At 45.3% G+C, this 17,714-nt stretch overlaps 6 protein-coding genes across 6 annotated transcripts; 3 read left to right on the forward strand and 3 right to left on the reverse strand.

The window, feature by feature from the left end:
* Positions 1–118: 118 nt before the first annotated feature.
* On the forward strand, positions 119–2,628 carry F4822DRAFT_445819 (uncharacterized protein; the record flags this gene model as incomplete). The annotated part of the gene is made up of 5 exons (XM_051463433.1): positions 119–224; positions 299–462; positions 536–862; positions 958–1,354; positions 1,426–2,628. 5 exons carry the CDS (start codon positions 119–121, stop codon positions 2,256–2,258), a joined length of 1,827 nt encoding a protein of 608 aa, XP_051310127.1. The 3' UTR covers positions 2,259–2,628.
* Positions 2,629–2,793: 165 nt separating this feature from the next.
* On the forward strand, positions 2,794–4,899 carry F4822DRAFT_432900 (HET-domain-containing protein; the record flags this gene model as incomplete). The annotated part of the gene is made up of 2 exons (XM_051461729.1): positions 2,794–3,528; positions 3,667–4,899. The coding sequence occupies 2 exons, from the start codon at positions 2,794–2,796 to the stop codon at positions 4,897–4,899; spliced, it is 1,968 nt and encodes a 655-aa protein (XP_051310128.1).
* A 505-nt stretch (positions 4,900–5,404) lies between these two features.
* F4822DRAFT_432901 (uncharacterized protein) lies at positions 5,405–6,859 on the reverse strand (the record flags this gene model as incomplete). The annotated part of the gene is made up of 6 exons (XM_051461730.1): positions 5,405–5,479; positions 5,547–5,707; positions 5,767–5,888; positions 6,061–6,095; positions 6,144–6,608; positions 6,668–6,859. 6 exons carry the CDS (start codon positions 6,857–6,859, stop codon positions 5,405–5,407), a joined length of 1,050 nt encoding a protein of 349 aa, XP_051310129.1.
* Positions 6,860–7,791: 932 nt separating this feature from the next.
* Positions 7,792–8,806, reverse strand: F4822DRAFT_432902 (uncharacterized protein; the record flags this gene model as incomplete). The annotated part of the gene is made up of 2 exons (XM_051461731.1): positions 7,792–8,362; positions 8,418–8,806. 2 exons carry the CDS (start codon positions 8,804–8,806, stop codon positions 7,792–7,794), a joined length of 960 nt encoding a protein of 319 aa, XP_051310130.1.
* Positions 8,807–9,757: 951 nt separating this feature from the next.
* On the forward strand, positions 9,758–11,043 carry F4822DRAFT_445829 (uncharacterized protein; the record flags this gene model as incomplete). The annotated part of the gene is made up of 2 exons (XM_051463434.1): positions 9,758–10,337; positions 10,397–11,043. The coding sequence occupies 2 exons, from the start codon at positions 9,758–9,760 to the stop codon at positions 10,786–10,788; spliced, it is 972 nt and encodes a 323-aa protein (XP_051310131.1). The 3' UTR covers positions 10,789–11,043.
* A 5,749-nt stretch (positions 11,044–16,792) lies between these two features.
* On the reverse strand, positions 16,793–17,277 carry F4822DRAFT_414865 (uncharacterized protein). The gene has a single exon (XM_051459182.1). It carries the CDS (start codon positions 17,207–17,209, stop codon positions 17,033–17,035), a length of 177 nt encoding a protein of 58 aa, XP_051310132.1. The 5' UTR covers positions 17,210–17,277; the 3' UTR covers positions 16,793–17,032.
* Positions 17,278–17,714: the final 437 nt, after the last annotated feature.

Consider the following 17,714-nt stretch of genomic DNA (forward strand, 5'->3'; position numbering starts at 1 on the left):
CGGATGATGATGATGATGATGTAATTCCAGCGCCGTTCAATGCGGATCCAGATGCCTCTTTCAGAACACAACCCAGCAATTGGTTTCCAAATCTTTAAAAGAGAATATAATGCTAGAAATGTCCACCCGAGTCGCTAGCGACCAAGATCGGCCTCGCAATTCAAAGCAGCGGCGTAGGCGTACCCGGACTGGTTGCGAGCGATGTCGAGTGCAGCGTCGCAAATGTGAGTTGATGATAAATCCATATTATGGGTTTAACCCCTGACCCCCGAGTGCTAGTATGCTAAGCGCACTATAGGTGACGAAGAAAAACCCCAGTGTGGGCGCTGCAACGCCGCCGACATAATATGCAGATATGAGACGCGCATATCATTTCTTGATAAAAATTCTCGGACAGTATCAAGCGACGTCGTCCTGCCGCAAAACTCATCTTCGGCAACTCGTGGATACCCAGCTTTAGAGGTAGTGCCGCCCCCGTAGCGCGCAGGCAACTTTCTCTTGCCACCAAACCGCTAACAGACACCCCGAATTCTAGTTTGTTGTCAACAACTCTGAGGCCCGTTGGGAGGACGCAAGTTCCAATCTTACGCCGAATACTACATATCATGCCGCGGAAAAACTAGGTCGTCCGAAACCATTTGCAGAACTATTAATCGCATCGACTCGATATTCGCAGCGCGAGAATTCCGAGGTTGGTAGCCAACTATCTCGAAACGAAGATATACAGGACCGATCATTAGATCCACCGCAAAATCTCAGTGTTTGGGAAGAGGAAAACGGTTGGCTCCTCTTTGGGCGCAGTTCATTATCGGACGACGAGGTTGAACTCTTGAAGCATTACCTCCGTTATGTTGCCCCTTGGGTAAGTCTCGTGTTCTATGAATCCTCCATAGGTAGTTAGGTACCTGGGTAGTTTGGAGACAGTCGTCCTGACTTCCACTTTGCTCTATCACACAGCTCGACGTCTATGACCAAAGCCAGACATTTCAATGTCTTCTCACTCAGTTGGCCATGAAATCACCATGCGTGTTAGAGAGCCTACTGCAGCTCTCGGCGGCCTTTTCCGACCACCCGATTGAAATAATTAGGCGCCGTGGCGTCGGACTTCTCCACATTCGGGCCATGTCGAATCCACCTACAACAGAGTCATCCTCCACAAGTCTTCGAATAATAGCAGTATTCGCACTTGTGAGGACAGTTTTGTTCGTACAAGATGTCCCAGACTTGTGGAAGCCCGGCTTTTATGCCTCCCCTAGGTTTCATAAGTTCGAGTTTGTTGATATGACTCAACGGCGCATATGGCTTGGCCTCTTTACCCTGATCGCGAGACTGGGTATGCAATGCTTCCTTGACCGTTAGCGAATATTCCTACGGTCTGATCAATTGGCATCTTACATTAACTAACTTCAACTTTGCCGAGGCTAGAAATCGCGCATTCCCTCATGAATCAAACTGCACCTATTATGCTCTCCGAGTTTATGCCACAGATTTTAAACATATCGAAGACATTTGTCGCGAGCGAGAATAAGCCACATGAGATCTTACACGCTTGTCTCTGTTGTCTTAGCTTGCTTGCCGATGCGATGAAGTTCTGTTTGCCAATTTCGGAAGCAGAAAAAGATTTGGCGTCGTCTCAATCTGTATCGGAAGCGCCGACAGGTCCGTCTTGTATTACGAGGATCGGCAAACTCTTTGATCAGCTACGAATGTGGTGGACAAATCGACCACCGCAGCTGCAGCCCTTGATAGAAACCGAGGGTTGCGATGCAACCTTTCCCACCATCGCCTTTGCGAGTGGCGCTGGCATATCATCGAATATTCTCTACCACACGGCTATGTTCTTGCTTCTTAAAAATAGATGGCGATTGACACCCCTCTTTGAATCGAGCGGAAGCACTGTGCTAGATGAAATCCAAACATCGCCCATATGGCACGCACGACAAGTATGTGGCATCGCGATGAATAGCGAACCCGAACACACTAAATGTTGGGACCCCAGTACCATGGCCGCACTCCGGCTTATGGCGCGACAAATGACGCATCCTTCACAACAAAAAGAAATAACGACATGGTTTAACCGTGTTAAAAAGGCTGGCTGGCATATCGATAGCTTAATTCATAGGTTGCACGACGAATGGGGTGCAAGCTCTGATTCTTCGGAGTTTCGTGCCCCTATTGAGAACCCCAGAGACCTCGAGGGGGACTTTAGAAAGCCCCGCAAAGATGTTGAACCGGATAGCGACATCGTCTTGGCGTAACGACATGAGAGGATCGCAATTTAACTCGTTCAATGTTACTTCTACCTGCAGTATAAGCCGTTGTGCAATGAGATCTTCATCCAACTATCGAACGCCTCTCATTTCATTAAATATGTCTATTCGGAAAGATGCAGCGGAGTAGGACGAACCTTGGTAGATAAGTCCGAACCCCTTATGTACCTAGGCACCTATGTTACGTAGAAACAAATGTTCGCTGGCTAAATTCCAGGGCGTGAATTTCCGGGTCCTATGTCGGAGATATCGGGTCGGAGATCGAAAAATAGGGGGTTGGGAATATGACACACACCTTACCTAATTTAGTTTAATCGAGTTTTTGCGGGCGCGATGGCGTATCTAACCTAACCTAACCTAAACCTATTTAGGTTTTTATGATATGCGCTTTGCTTATTCAAGCGAAAATCACATCGACGATAAGCCTCGTGGTGCTCACGTACCCAAGTACATCTACAGCAAGTGATCGAAGGGTTTTCAACTACATCCCTACTTAGGTGGTAATTAAGATACAAATTTAACAATGCTTCGGCTTCGAGGGAAAGTTGATACACCTCAACAGTTTTTTTCGCCTCGGAATAACGGTAATCATACACAGCACTGCCAATTATGTGAAGGGTTATTCACCGAAGATCTATATACGAGACTCAGATCGAGCGGTCAAGGCCTAACTGAGATCCAGTCATCTCATGAGCTCCTAGCTAGGGATATACACGATGGCATGCTCAAAGGTTGTAATATGTGTGCGATTCTTGGGAACTCGGTATTGACTGCCACGAGAAATGAACTACCTTATCATGACGAGGAAACGTTCCGCCGCTATATACCGTGGTATCAGAGCCAAAAGCCAATAACGACAACTTCCATCAGACAAGACATATCGCAAGATAATGACGGCGACAATGATTTTCATAAAGGCTTAGCTTATGCATACTTTGCGGGGCTGTCACCAGAGTCCACGTCTGGTGGGCTACAACCATACAAATCAACGGAAATAGAGCCCGAATTGACCTTCAGCTCACTTGGCTGTGATGCAAAAATATTCCTTAAGATGATAGTTATCAAGGGGGACTATTTGTCTGGATTCGACCTCATCACTATTGATATTGAGGCTAGACCAAGTGAAAATTGTCCCAAACCATGGATATTCATCACTCCTTACGGTGCAACACTCTGGTTGGAAGTAATATCTAACAGTAACGGGGTCTTCGCCGCGGAGTGGAAATCTCTCTCCGCAACTGAGATATTATGGCCGGATGTAGCACGGAGATGACTCGATACTTGTCAGCAAAAGCATCAATGTGCTCCGTATAGTACGTTTCGACCTACGCGTCTAATAGACGTCGGGGACTCGGTATATCCACGCCTCGTCGAAACTAACTCTACATATACGGAGAATTACGTAACTCTTAGTTACGTATGGGGTACAAAGCAGGACTACGTCTTAACCCAAGGAACCCTACGGGCTAAACTTGACGGCCTTGATGTTCAAAAAATTCCTAAGTCGGTTGGGGACGCCATGGAAGTTAGTAAGCGGCTTGGCTTTCCTTATCTATGGGTTGATGCCTTGTGTATTATACAAGACTCCCCTGAAGACAAGCTTAAGGAACTACCGTTGATGGCGAAGATTTACCAGCATGGTGCCGTGACTATTTCAGCCGCCAGCTCTCCAGCAGCTTCCGGTGGCTTCTTAAAACCGCCAATTCCTCCCGTTTTTAAGGTACAGCCATTCCAGATAACTATTGGTAGGGGAGTACCTCAGTTTCCGCATGTGAACTTGAGCCTAGGCTTTCGAGAGGAAAGGCCAGATTTCAAAGATCCTATTGATTCTCGCGGATGGACTTTACAAGAATGGGTCCTTTCTTCGTGTCGCCTGCGATTCACTTCTAGGGGGGTTCAATGGACATGTAATAAGCTGATTGCAGACCCAAGCAGCCTTTCGGGCGAGGAATACCGAGATCCCCCAATACAGTTCAGCCCGGATGGATATACACAAACATACTTTGGAGAGGCATCAGCCATTATTTCTGCTGTAGACTCAAACACCCGGCTTTCCCATAAGTATGTTGTCGATGAAGCATATAAGAGGAAAGAGATGTCAACAAGATGGATAGAGATACGATCTCAGTATGCACAACGATCTCTCTCGTTTCCGGGAGACAAACTCGCAGCGATTTCAGCAGTCGCGTCGATGGCAGCTGAAGAACATAATATGACTTATCTCGCGGGATTATGGAAAGAAGCGTTACTGGTTGACCTCCAATGGTATTACATATTCCGTTCCGAACCGACTAACCGTCTTTCGGCTGTTTCCACGTCTACGGAATCTCACGACGAATATGCCGCTCCATCCTGGAGTTGGGCTAGCGTTAAATATGATAATGGCACTCTCTACCCGAAACAGTCAAGAAAATGGACAACTGACCGCCCCTGGAATTTTAAAATATTAGACTGTGCCGTAACCCCGGTTGATGGTAGCGATTTCAGCTTCGGGCCGGTAAAGTCAGGTTATCTCGTCGCTGAAGGTAGAGTTTTAGATGTCGAATGGGAACCATGGATTGAGAATACAGTGGCCTTAAATAAAGTTATGTTATATGATTCTCCTCGAAGAAAGGCAACTGAAAGGTAGGACAATCATTCCTAGACTTCCCAACGTCATGCTTGGAGAAAGGCTTGACACTCAAGTGCTTGATTATAACAAAAGCGGACCTGGTATTCAATCAACGCAATCCTGAACGTTATCGGGACGTGATTTGCGCACATGGGCTTTTACTACTACCACAGTCTGAAGCCAATAACTATAGGCGCATTAGTCTTTGTTATCTCCACGAAGGTGGATTGTCGGAAGAATCAACTCTAGAGACAATCACGATTACATGAAATTCTATATGAACACGACGTTACTCGACATTCTACTATCCCCCAGGCGTACACATGGCATGGGGCGTCATCTCTCGAAAATTATCAAGGCAACAAAATCATCTAAGTTCCATACCCAAAACACGAAAGAAAATGCTTGATTAATCACGTTGGCTGTTATTCCTATATACACCTAGGTAAGTAAGATATAATGTCGCACAACAAATTACGAATACCTTTTCATATCAAGACCCAGGTGACTAAGGATTAAATGGCTAAGGGGTTTGAAAAGAATGCGACGGATAATCTTGCGTTCCACGAACCTGGCTTCGGTCCATGGCAAGTACGGTCTGCTTTTCGACTGGATCGTGAACGACGCTTTCCTTGTACCTAGGTAATCTTGATCAGCCCACATACATGCAGTTCTTCGTCGGCAATCTCCTCGTCTACAACGTCGTTATCTCCGACGAGGATGTAATCATTGAGACGCGGGTCCTTCATGACGTCGCCGTCGTCTGGGAGTTGCCAACTGGGGTCGTGATCGACGAGAACGTCTCCATAACTACCAGGGTGTTTCTCTAGGAGACATTCAAGTTATTGTTAAATGATTGTATGATGTACGCGAAAATCCCTCTACGTCTGTCGTCGTAGACGAGAGCGTAGGATGATGACCCCCAGATCCGGTTGGCACCGGTGTAGTACTTGATCATCTTGGCGTTGAAAACACAGCGATACTCTAATAGTTTCGCATCTGTTTCCCTGTACGCGTTCTCGCCCGGCGATCCAAATAGGTTAAGTAATTATCTAACTTAACTTCAACTGGCTTGATCAAATCATCTACATTTCGAGCCGACGGCTTTAGTAAGCTATGGCATGATGATATATATAGGTTCCTAGGTAAGGTACTAATTACCTAACTTAGCTATCTTACTTCAATCGTCGTCCGGACTGCCATCGCTGGGGACTCTATATATTAAACGTCAGTAATAAATACTCTCAAAGAAGTAACGGTACTTGCCGTGAAGGTTGCGCCGCGTCGAGAATCGCCGACTGTCGACGATCGTTAAGAGAACCTCGCGTGGCGACGCTACGGATAGACGCGCTCGACCCACGACGAGAAATGGTAGGGTGGGAAACGCCGTGGAATGGAAGAGAAGAGACTCTACGTCTTGAAGCGCGCGAGAGGCGTCGCGCGGAACTGAAAGTTGTTGGCGATCTCGTTCCGTTACCTGTCGAAGTAGATCGACAGCCGGTTGTCGTCCCATTCTTTGGATGGGGACGTTTGGTATGTTGGGTTGAGAAGCGATGGGTGGACGAGGTGATGGGGACGAAACCTGGTACTTGGATATGTTGCCAACCTAGACGAGGAAGTATAGGAATATAATGAGGAGGACCAGGTGGTCTAGGTGGCGTCGCGTCGCGTCTTCGCGGAAGAGCAGACGTCGAAGCAGCCGATTCGCGTTGTTGTATTCTCTTTCTCTGATTGAATATATTGGCATCGGCAGATTAAAAAGACGGTCAACTAAAAGACGACTTACATCTTTAGAATTGTCTCTACAATCTAGATATGTCTTTACGCGGGTTTGGCCGTCGCGTTTGCTCATATACTGCCAAATTGGTTTCATCATGGTACAATTATAACATTTGGCCTGGTCGTCGATATTGGATGCCCAATCGGGAAGATCGGAAGGAGGAGGACGCTCCGAAGCACCATCGTGAGAAGAGGACATGACGACTAATGGAGGAATCGGTCGATGTTAGAATACGAGTAGATGAGACGACGTTCTAAGTAGGCGAGCGAAACTTCGCTCAAAGATAGATAAGCTAAAGACGAAGACGAAGACGATAACGACGCGAAGCTGCCATCTTTGAAAATGAAGCAGTCGCATGCCTTAAAGTTTTCATTCCCATCAAATTTAAAATTTATGCAAAGAGATATGTTCAAGTAATGATAAGTACCTAGGTAGGTAGGTACCTAAGATATATTGATGGATCTATAGTCAAGTGAAGGATAAGTACAAGAGTACCTAGGTAGCTCTGTTACATAAGTAAATCCCACATATAAATAGAGCTATGCTAACTACCTACCTACATATTTATAAAGTGATTACGGAGAGTTCGTTCTACCATGTTGAATAGGTACTTTCTAAAGTAAGTACCTACATAAGGCGGTAGGAGCCATTATTAGGGGTACCTCTTGATTATATACTCTTAAAGATATACAAGAGATCAAAAAACTAATAACTATTACGGTTACTTATAAGAGTCTTAATAACGACTAGAATATGTTTACATTATTATAAACTAAGTAGTAAGTTCAAATAGGTACACATCGTATGAAATCATCTATGAAATTATTCCATAAGCTAATATCTAATTAGCTAGGTACCTAGGTACCTAGGTACCTGAAAAGTGATTAAACAAGTAAAATGAACTGCCAACAGGTCTAGCCATTATATTACAGTTCACTCTACAAGTAAAAGTCTTTTACGCTCTGCTATTAGCACAGTTCGATAAATAGGGATACTCTAATATAATATGTCAAAATCAGGGTAATTCCAAATTGAAAAACCCATTGTTATATTATTCATACAACAATATAACTACATGTATCAGAGTCCAAACCATTTATAAGGATGAATGAAGTAGAAATATCAAGTGTTCATTTCATAAATCCGGCTTTCCCGTCCCCATTGGAATCGGTCATCGGATTCAACTTGTTCAAAAGACTAGGGTGATCCTTTTTTCCAGATTCCACAAGAGAAGTGTCACGTTCAGTATGAGCAGAAGTAGTACCTTTTCCAGCATCTCTGTACTCTTTCTGGGCTGACGACTGAGCAGATACGGCCGGGTGTGTGCCCACCGTGGTAGCCGACTTGCCAACTTGTGGTCCCCCAGACACATGATGTCTACCTCCATCCAGCGGGTCGTAGTCACCATGGAATACACCTTCGGGTGGATTTTTCAGCCCCGAATCCTGCTTATCATGCATTGTAGAGAGCGTTCCTCGAATTGTCTTAGGTTCGCCCTCGAAAGCATCGAAGCGTTCCTTCCGCCCTCCTAACGCACCACCTTGTTGTTCATACTCCTGCATGCTGACAGGAGGTAGGGAGGTAGTTGAGTGGTGTTGAGCGGCATTGTGATGAGTCTCGTGGATCGGAACTGTAGTATGAACAACATTTGGCTGAATCGTTTCTTTGTGAAGCACAGGCTGGACAGTCTCATGCACGTGACTACAGTATAACATTAATTTCTAACAGAGCCCGGGGGTTTCACGCCAAAACTTACTGATGAACATGCTCCCCTTGGACTGTAGGAGCATGGCTCTGGGTGTGGGTGGTGTCTTTAATGACCCTTTCGTCTTTATACTTCTGGTTCTCGGCTGCTAAAGTCTTTTTGGTAGTTTCATGATCACGATGATCATAGTCGCGATGCTGGACACCACCAACACGATGCTCATGCTTCTCAGGCAAAGTTTGCCTATCCTGAATGGGTTGCACAGTACGATGATAATGATCCTGATGAACCTCTTTATTTATGGCTGTGTTGATATCTTGGTGTTCGGTAGGTTTAACCGTCTCACGTTTGACGGCTGGCTCGACAGATTCGTGTACAGTCGTATCATTATGGCCGGTTTTGCCAATGAAGTCTCGAATAGCATCCTTGGTCTTGTTCATTGTGTAAAATAGGTTGCGATTAGAATATAGAGAACTCGAACAAGTATATTTAATGCAGTCGAATCAATAGGGAAGAGAAGTGGGAAGTTTGGGTTCTGGTCATCAGAGAACACCGAAGATCCGGGTTTATATAGCTAGGCTGGAGCGAAATGGTTGATGTAATGCATAGCGAGCTCTACTTCAAAGAGATTATAGTGGATAATAAGCCATATATAAGTTACCAAATTAGGCCAATATATGATGAGATATCCAATCAAGTAGATGCAACTGGATCAGAACGGGGTAAGTGGACCACGCGAAGGTACGCGTCCATCCCAAAGTATGATGAAATACATAGATGTGCATGGAGTTTTCTCCTTCATAGAGATAACATATTACATACTAATAGTATACTAACATAAATGCCGCCTTTGCTCCTCTTGAACTCTGTCTCGTGGTATGGTTTACCAAGTCTAATGAATGCCGAGCTGGTCACTACGCCCACGCTAAGCGAGTTAAACCAAGTAGTCACGAATAAGATGTTGAGAAAAGTAACAATTGACTCGATCATGTCGTAATCGAAGTATATTGTGATGTTGATGTGAAGTTGCTTCGGAGTTCCACCGTCGCTCGTTGAATGCCATCCTATGGCAATCCTTGGTAGGTTTCTCAATCCCAATTCCTCAGATAGCCTAGCTCGTACGAAAGTTTACAGATCAGTCAGGATTTCTACGTTTTCGAGTAGTGGTGACGTTGAACATATACTTTATCCACCTACTATGACGGTCAGGTGTCTAAGTAAGCTCCACAGCCTTCGACTCAATTTCGAGCAGCACTCCATATTATCTTCATAGTCGTCATATTTGGTCTAGCGAAGAAATACGAAACCAACACTTCTCTGCTCGTCTAGGTAGTTATTGAGCCTACCTAGGTACTCAAGATCATCTCTAGACCGGCTCTACCACCTGCATCATGAAACGGCTCAAAAACCTCCTACGAAGGCGAAGCTACAATGAGGATGATGTTGTCCCTTCAGATAAAGTAGCTAATAGGGCTCGGACGTCACAAGTTAGGAGAAGCTATGAACCCCCCCAGAATTCCAGAAATAACAGACCTACCAAGGGTGATAAACAAGCAAGGCGCAACGAAAATAAATCCAAGCCTGATACCAATACGCACAATGCTCCAGCGACGTCGAATTCTAACCATCATATAGGGGGGAAGGCGAAACTTAAACGATCACCGCACAGAACAGCAGGGGAACATGAGAACAGCTGTTTTCGAGACTCGCACGCAAGTAACGCAATTGCAACAGGTAAGAAATCGAGAGACCTACCAATTGAAATACCGGGGCAGCATTTAAGTGGTCCTTCAATTTCGAGTGCGAAGAAATCGTATGAACCAGATGTGCCCAAGAATGACAGAATCAATACACCAACCGAAGAAATAAGTGAGGATAACGCCGACGAAAGAAGTTTCCGGACAGCGAAAGAGGAAATCTCAGATTGTACTCATACAGAGGATATCGACGAGAACGTATCTTATGCATCTGGTTAGTATAGAAGGTATACACAACAATGCACGGATGTAGATGCTAAGGAATTATCCCAGTTGTTACACACGAAACCGTCCACCCACAGGTTCACGAAATCCTAGAGGAACAGATTCACCGCGACGTCCATAATCATGACGTCTACCATCGAATTCAACCAGTTTACGACGTTGAATTCTTACCTGCTCGACATTTTGTCCCCGGTCCTAGCGGAGATTTAGTAGAGGTTTCCGAGAATGATCTTCCGGGCTGTACCGGCCCAAATCAACGCTGGTACCTTGACAAGATTTTACCAAATCCTCAACCCGAATCAGCTGTCATGGATGAGGCAAATGAAAGCCCTGTCGACCCAGAGTTATTGGGTCCCCTAGATTCGAAGGATAACAATGATCATGGATTTAAAACTATCTACAACGACAGCTGGAAAGCCAGTGCTGCTCGTGCGTTCTAATGGATCACATGGGACATCGATATCATCCAGAGAATGTCATTTATGACGAGGTCGCAATATCATATCGAATTTGATACCTCCTACCTAGTTTATGCAGTCAAAACATTTTAGGTAATTCGGACGACGTGAATGATTCCGACCTCACACAAACCCGCGACGCCAAGGACCGCTTCCCTCCACCGTGATACCTATCTGGGATATCTTATGCGCATTGAAGCTATAAAGGCTCCCTTTCCCCCGCTTCTTCGTATTTGCGGGTTTCTCATAGGTCGTTATTAAGAACCCATTATGGCAAGAATCCCGACGTCGCGATGTTTGCTCCAACAATATTATAGCATTACTACTCGGTCAGTAAAATTTCTTCCAATTCTGGAGGGTATACGACAGAGAAGATGGATGCCTTGCCTACCTCGTAGGTCTCGGCCGTCTGCGACATCATCGAAGCACCGCCACGCTATAGTACTTCTTCTTAAGGCCCTTGATGATTTTCGCAAACGATCCATGTTCAAATGCAAGGCTGCCGGGTTAGTCCGATGTACTTGCAGGAAATCAGTCGATTAGTTTCCGGCATTGACGGAACGCCCCCGAAATGATCCGAATTCGGACTGTTGATCTCGTCTCGAAGGATTGAACTGCATGTCATCCGGGAAGGATGCAGAAAATCTAGAACGCTAGCGATCTCCCGCTTCTGCCCCTTGCTGATATGCAGAGGGTTTCTTCTATCGCATTCGGAGGTGTACCACATAAGGTTACTACATTTCAACGATTGTTGACTTGGACGTGAAGGACAACTAGAAGGTGTTACAATCAATTCTTACACAATGTTTTATAATACCCCCTATAAGGCGGTCAGCGACCTTCTAGAGCTGTGAGCTTTTATATTGCAAAGTGAGCGTCTCATTAATTCATCCCACCTTGGTATAAATTTCCACGAATTGACATTTCACCAAGGTACGGCGTTTATTGTTACGTTGACCAGAGTTACACTTATTGCGCTCTCGATCGTAGATTTTATTACATCTAGACCCAGCATGCAATACGTGGCACTGGACAGCTGAGGACAATACTTGGGAATTAGATGAAGTTCATATTTATAATGTTCTGGACAAACAATGTAAAGAATTGTACCCAATTCTGTAGCATTAGGTACCAAGAAGTGACAAGCTACAATCGACGGGGTTTCGTACCCAAGATTACCCCAATCGGCTGTACTACCGAGGATATTAATGTAGCAAGCATTATCGCGGTAATAACTCCTCTCTAGCCCCCTTTTCTATAAAGATTTCGAAACGTCGTACCCGGCCCCCAAATCCTGTGCGGATGACAACAAAACCGACGAATTCTCGAAACCTCTCTGCGAACCTGTATGCGCGGCTCTTTTTTCTTCATGTGCGATCTCACCATATTGCCAAATACTATGGTCCACCGGGTCAGCTTACTCAGTTTTGTGCGACACTGATTCGAACAAGTGATCATATATACATAACGGATGGCATGCCCAGAGAAATCTTGCAGAGCTCATGGTGGTCCATTGCATTTCTATCCCTCAAACGTCACTCCCCTCTTCAACATGTACTAATCTCGTGATTAGAATCCTACCGATGCCGATATCCAATCCCCGGGCGCTTTTATTTTCTTGTGAGGGGCGAAAGTTCATGTAACGTGTGGACAGACGAAGATACAGACGGCTAGAATTTCTAACCAGCCTGTCTGAAACCGGCATGAATCATATGGAAGTTATAAAATGTGATATCTTAATCTTGTGGCGAGTCTTCCTCTGGAATTGAGCACCGATTGTTGGGGATAGACAGGGGTACAAAAGCGCTGTCAGCGAAACTCTTACCCGATCCTATGACGGTTGCAGTTGTGTATCCTCCTCCTTGCTGACAATTCGTCTCTTGCAGGCGGCACAAGCATGCCCTGCAGGCTGCGAGCTCTGCACTAGTCCAAAAAAGAAAAGACTCTCTTGGTCTGCCGGTTGGGTGCGCGAGCTAGCATGCATGTCTTGCATGGATTTACTTCGAGTAAGAATAGGATAAGGGACAAAAACCCCTCATCGACTACCGTGATTCTAGGAAGAGATGCGGTTTTAGGGAACAGGCTATCTCCTCGGCGAAGACTCAAATCTTGTTTTACCTCGAGGGCTGAAAGACCAAACAAACTCGGAGGGCCTTGCTGCTATTATGATATTCCTAGCCAACTAGGATGCCCCATCGCTTTTTCATGATTCCCCGCGATTCGAAGAAAAAGCAATACTGGCCAGAAAAGGCTCTAGGGATATCACAAGAGCCAATGATAGATAAACAACAGCGACGTCAGGACCGGAGATATGTATCCACCCGAACAGAACGGACCAGTGGAGGCGCCTCAGACGAAAAGAAGGCTGCAAGAATTGACGTCCCCATGAGGTATGTGTATTTTACCGGGGGGATTGGTCGTACACGAATGTTTGAAATTCGTCCAACCGGTAGGTGAGGTAGATTCAGTCCACCTACCTACCCTTGCGATTTTTTCTGTTCTCTTCATTTCCCCGGTGAATTGACTTATAACTCTTCGCGGGTAGTCGCATATAAAATTATAAAATCTCTCTTCATTGGGTTGTCGGGTCGGAAGCATGTTGCGGCTCGGATGTTGGGTTATTCACGATGTGGCGTCTTCATCTTTTCTTGGTGGCTTCTTGGTTAGATGTGCCATTGGTTCAGATAAGAGAACTTTGATGCTCTTAATATCGAATACTTTAGAACACCTCAATTGTTCTTTACGTTGATTCCTGTGTGCGACTTGATCGTCGGCTTTGGAACGGAAAGATGAAAAGCCATTCGTTGTTCGTGTTAACAGCAATCGCCAAGGCCTACATAGATACATATGAAAATTAGAGCCTATCGTCAAATTGCGATAACCTATGAACTTTGCCTGGGTGGTGCTTCGCTGAGAAGCTGTTCTGTCGCTCGCGAACTACAAGCGGAAGGAGTTTCTCGATACAGATACCTACCTAGGTAGGTAGTTGTTCATCCTAAGGGGCGCTTTACATGCCATTGGAAGAACATTCTAGTCACACAGCTCATCTTGTGCGATCGGCTCAGTTCATAAAAATAGTAATATACTTAGGTAATGTTAGTAAGACTTAAGGATTTAATCATTTCACCTAACAAGGCTTATGTCGATCGCCATCAGCTTGTGCTCTAAAATTAAGAGACGCACTTCTAACGACGCGCAGTCGTTTCGTTTCTACGCAGTGTCCACTAGTATTTGCATTTTTTGATGAGTTTAGTACTTCGCACAGGAGTTTTAATTCCGCTGTTTTTTCTCTCAGTAATGGTAAGTATCTTGCCTGCTTTTCAGATTCTTTGCACCTTATTGACGCTCATACCAACTTGGCAACTTTGACTTGATCCCAATTAATTTTTCCCCGGTGAGATTTTCGGCGGTTGGACATCCTCGGTTCCCCATCATTTAGATACCCGGTAACAATAACTTTAATCACCCCGTATTCTTGTTCCTCCAGACCCCACAGACCTGGAGTTTGGGTAGATACTACGGGGGATGCAGCAAGGTGTGGTTCGATTTGCTGCCCCCCAAGGTCTCGTGACTGTCAGGTGTCCCTTGCGTGTCACTATAAGCTCTGCTACTCTACTCTACTACATGTCAAAGAAACATATAGGAGGTCCGGTAGGGAAAATCGGTTTCTAGCTCCGTTGGTGTCCGGGAGACCGAACTATCTCCAACTATTGAGTTAGATGGAAGATTCTGAGATGGTGTTTCGAGCATGGTTCCAATGGAAAAAGTCGGATTTCCTAGCAAAGGATGCATTGCGACGAGGCACATGGTGGGAGGTCTGCTAAGCTCAACTAGGTATTTTCATTGCTCGATCGTCACAAATTAGCGCAGTGATTAACGGGACCAACATAGTATCCCGACCGAAAGTTATGGGACCTGCAGTCCATCGGGTCTAATTATAAATGACCGACGTGCCTACGCGGTAAAGATAGTCGTTCACGATGCCAGGGGTGGAGGGCACCGATGTTTAAGACGACCTTTTTATTTTAGTCATATTTTCGGACTTGCGCGATATCTGCTGCGGATGTTATTGGATCAAGAAAAGAAGCACTAGAAAAAATTAACTTCCTTCTATTATTCTTCCTTCCCTGCCTCTCTGCGTCTTCTCCCTCTCAAAACAGAAATAACGATAAGAAGGATCATTTACTACTTACCAGGGTTCTCTTTTGCCAAGAACTCGGTTGAAAGCTTGACTTGACTCGATACCTTGAGTCAAGTCCTAATATTGTCTGTGTATCAAAGGGTGTTGGATGCAAAATTTACAAAGTGATGGTTTTGATGGTGCTGGTGCTGGTGATGATGACGATGGGCCTCGAACGTTTAAGATCATGTCCGATTGCCCCGTCAACCCTATCAACCTCGTCGCCCCATCTTTATTGTTGTCTTCTCGACAACTCAACCTCCCCATGTGCTTCTATGCCAAGACCACATGCGTAGATGCGGCGACATTGGAAGGAAAGGAAAATGGGAAGAAAGAAAAGAGGAAAAGCCGCCGCGCCGGCAGACTAGTGGACTAGTGGCCACATACGTAAACGAAAGTGCCCGGATGTGGCTTTTGCCTAGACGTGCTAAGCCAAGATGAGGTTAGAAAAGTTCAGGAAAGTTAGGAAGCTTATGATGAACAAGGACAGGGGGAGGATAAATAGCCCCTGGATCTTCATAATCCTAGGCATAAACCTAGGCGAACTAGGTCCCTCCTCGATGACGTATTTGGCAATGGTTGACAAACACTAGGTTCTAAACGTGCTTAGCGCTGCAATCCCGAGTATTTTATTTTCGCCGCAATCTATTCTCTTTTCGTACTTCGTCGTCCGTCTTATTGTGTTTTGTTGGTGTTGATTTTTTTTCTCTCTCTTCCAACCTTCGTTAGACCATGAAAAAAGCCTCTACAAGCCATGTGGACTACATCTGTCATCCCACTCCTTTAAAAAGTTCCACCAAGTTCACCTTGGCGTTCACCTAACCCGCCCCATCCCACTCCGTGAGGCGAGAGAGGCACAAAACTTATCTAAGCGAGAAACCCACGCCGGGGTCACAGGTCAAAAGGGGGGGGGGGATTACTCCAGTACTCCAGCTTTAGGATCAATATGAACAGATGCTGACCCCACGTAATAAGTCGGCAGTTTGCTATGTTGGGTAGCAAACGTGTCGTCCCATTCTACTTTACTTGAATACAGTACGTCTCTTGCATTTGAATTGGTTACCGAGTTACAGTAGCGAGTCCTTGGGCAATGGGAATGACACCCACCGTGGCGTTGCGTGCTACTCTCCTACGTATTCAGGGCAAGTTTCACGGAATTTTGCGGTGTTTTTTTCGTGTGGTGTCGTGGAGTGTCGTGTGCAACCGGTGCAACCCAACCATTTCCTGGCCATTTTTTATGGGTTTCGATGGGTCTCGCGCGGTAGTCGACAGGCTAGACCAGGCAGGCCGAAACTACCGGTGGGTAAGGCAGTAATTGAAACAATAGTAATAAGGACCATGACAGACCAGACCGACCATGACAGCTAGCAAGAAAGTCGTCGGAGGTAACAGCAACGAGCAATGCGTGTTCGAGGGTAGCAAAGGTATGTAGTAGACCATGTAGCAGATGTAGCAGATGTAGCAGACGTAGACATGTAGTAGATGTAGGGTATCAGGCGAGGAAGCAAGAGGTATTGAAACGAAACCCCCATCTACTCCTCCATATTTCCCTCCATCTTTTTTCCTCATACAACTCCCCAAGACTCCCCCCATATAATTGCGGCCCCCCCTCTTATGACATCATCGTAATAATCCAAGTTGCTGAGGCTCACGTTCATCTTCGTCATTGTAATCTTCACTTTATTTGGCCATTTCGTCTTTTGATCATCCGGATCGTCTGTCGATTCTTTACGCCTATCTTGGAAAAAGTAGGGAAAATACACGTGAGGGAGGGGAAAGGAGCATTAGAAAAAATTAATAGGATGCATGTTTTCGAAATGTGTATGTTATAGCGTATAAGGTTAGGTAAGTACCTAAGTACCTAATCTGTGCTCTAGTAAAGTTAAGTTTGGTACTCCTCATCCTTCTCCTCCATAGCCTCCATAACCTCCATGAACCCCCCATGTTTCTCCAATTACTTCTCCAACAAACACAACCTAGGTACCCAAGCAGGCATTTTAAAAATAAAAATAAAGCTAAAATAAAATGTTAGGAATAAAATACAATTTAAAAAAAGGTACGTGTGATGTACACGATACAAAATATTCTACCCAAACACGGGAAATGAATTGGAAGAAGAAAATAAAATAAATCAATTATTTCCCGCATTCCCCAGAAAAAAAAAAAAACAAAATTCAGAAATCGTGTGCCATGAGCGTGCATGGACATGGGGTCGTCTGACATGAAATCCTGCATTCGGTTGACCCCAAGGAGGAGCCCCGGATTTGCCAGGACATTCTCCAGCCCGCCAGCCTACCAGCCTACCAACTTACTTACCTACCAACCTACCAACCAACGACGCAATCGAATCAATCTCGTCTTGTCGGATTTCTCCCGATTCTGTTCACCATTCGCCATTCACACCCAACGAGCCGAGGAGTAGTATAGTAGTATACCTGTATAGTAGTAGAATAGTGTCAAAGTAACAGTTGTAATAACAGGTAGCAAGCAACGCAACCGAGACCTTCCAGACGAAAAAAAAGAACGTCGAACCAGCCAGCCCAACCTGCAGCCAATGCTGTCGTCATACCTATAGTACCTTATATCACCTTATAGGGATTACGCGGGTCCAAAGCTACCGTTCGAACTGCCTCTTTTATTTCTTTTTATTCTAGAGGGTAGGTAGAAGCCCAATTCTATCTATTCATCCCCTTCCATCCGATTGTCCGCTGCGAATCGCATGTCAATC

The sequence above is a fragment of the Hypoxylon trugodes genome (genome assembly GCF_022578975.1).
Source record: "Hypoxylon trugodes strain CBS 135444 unplaced genomic scaffold F4822scaffold_9, whole genome shotgun sequence".
NCBI classification, from domain to species: Eukaryota; Fungi; Ascomycota; class Sordariomycetes; order Xylariales; family Hypoxylaceae; genus Hypoxylon; species Hypoxylon trugodes.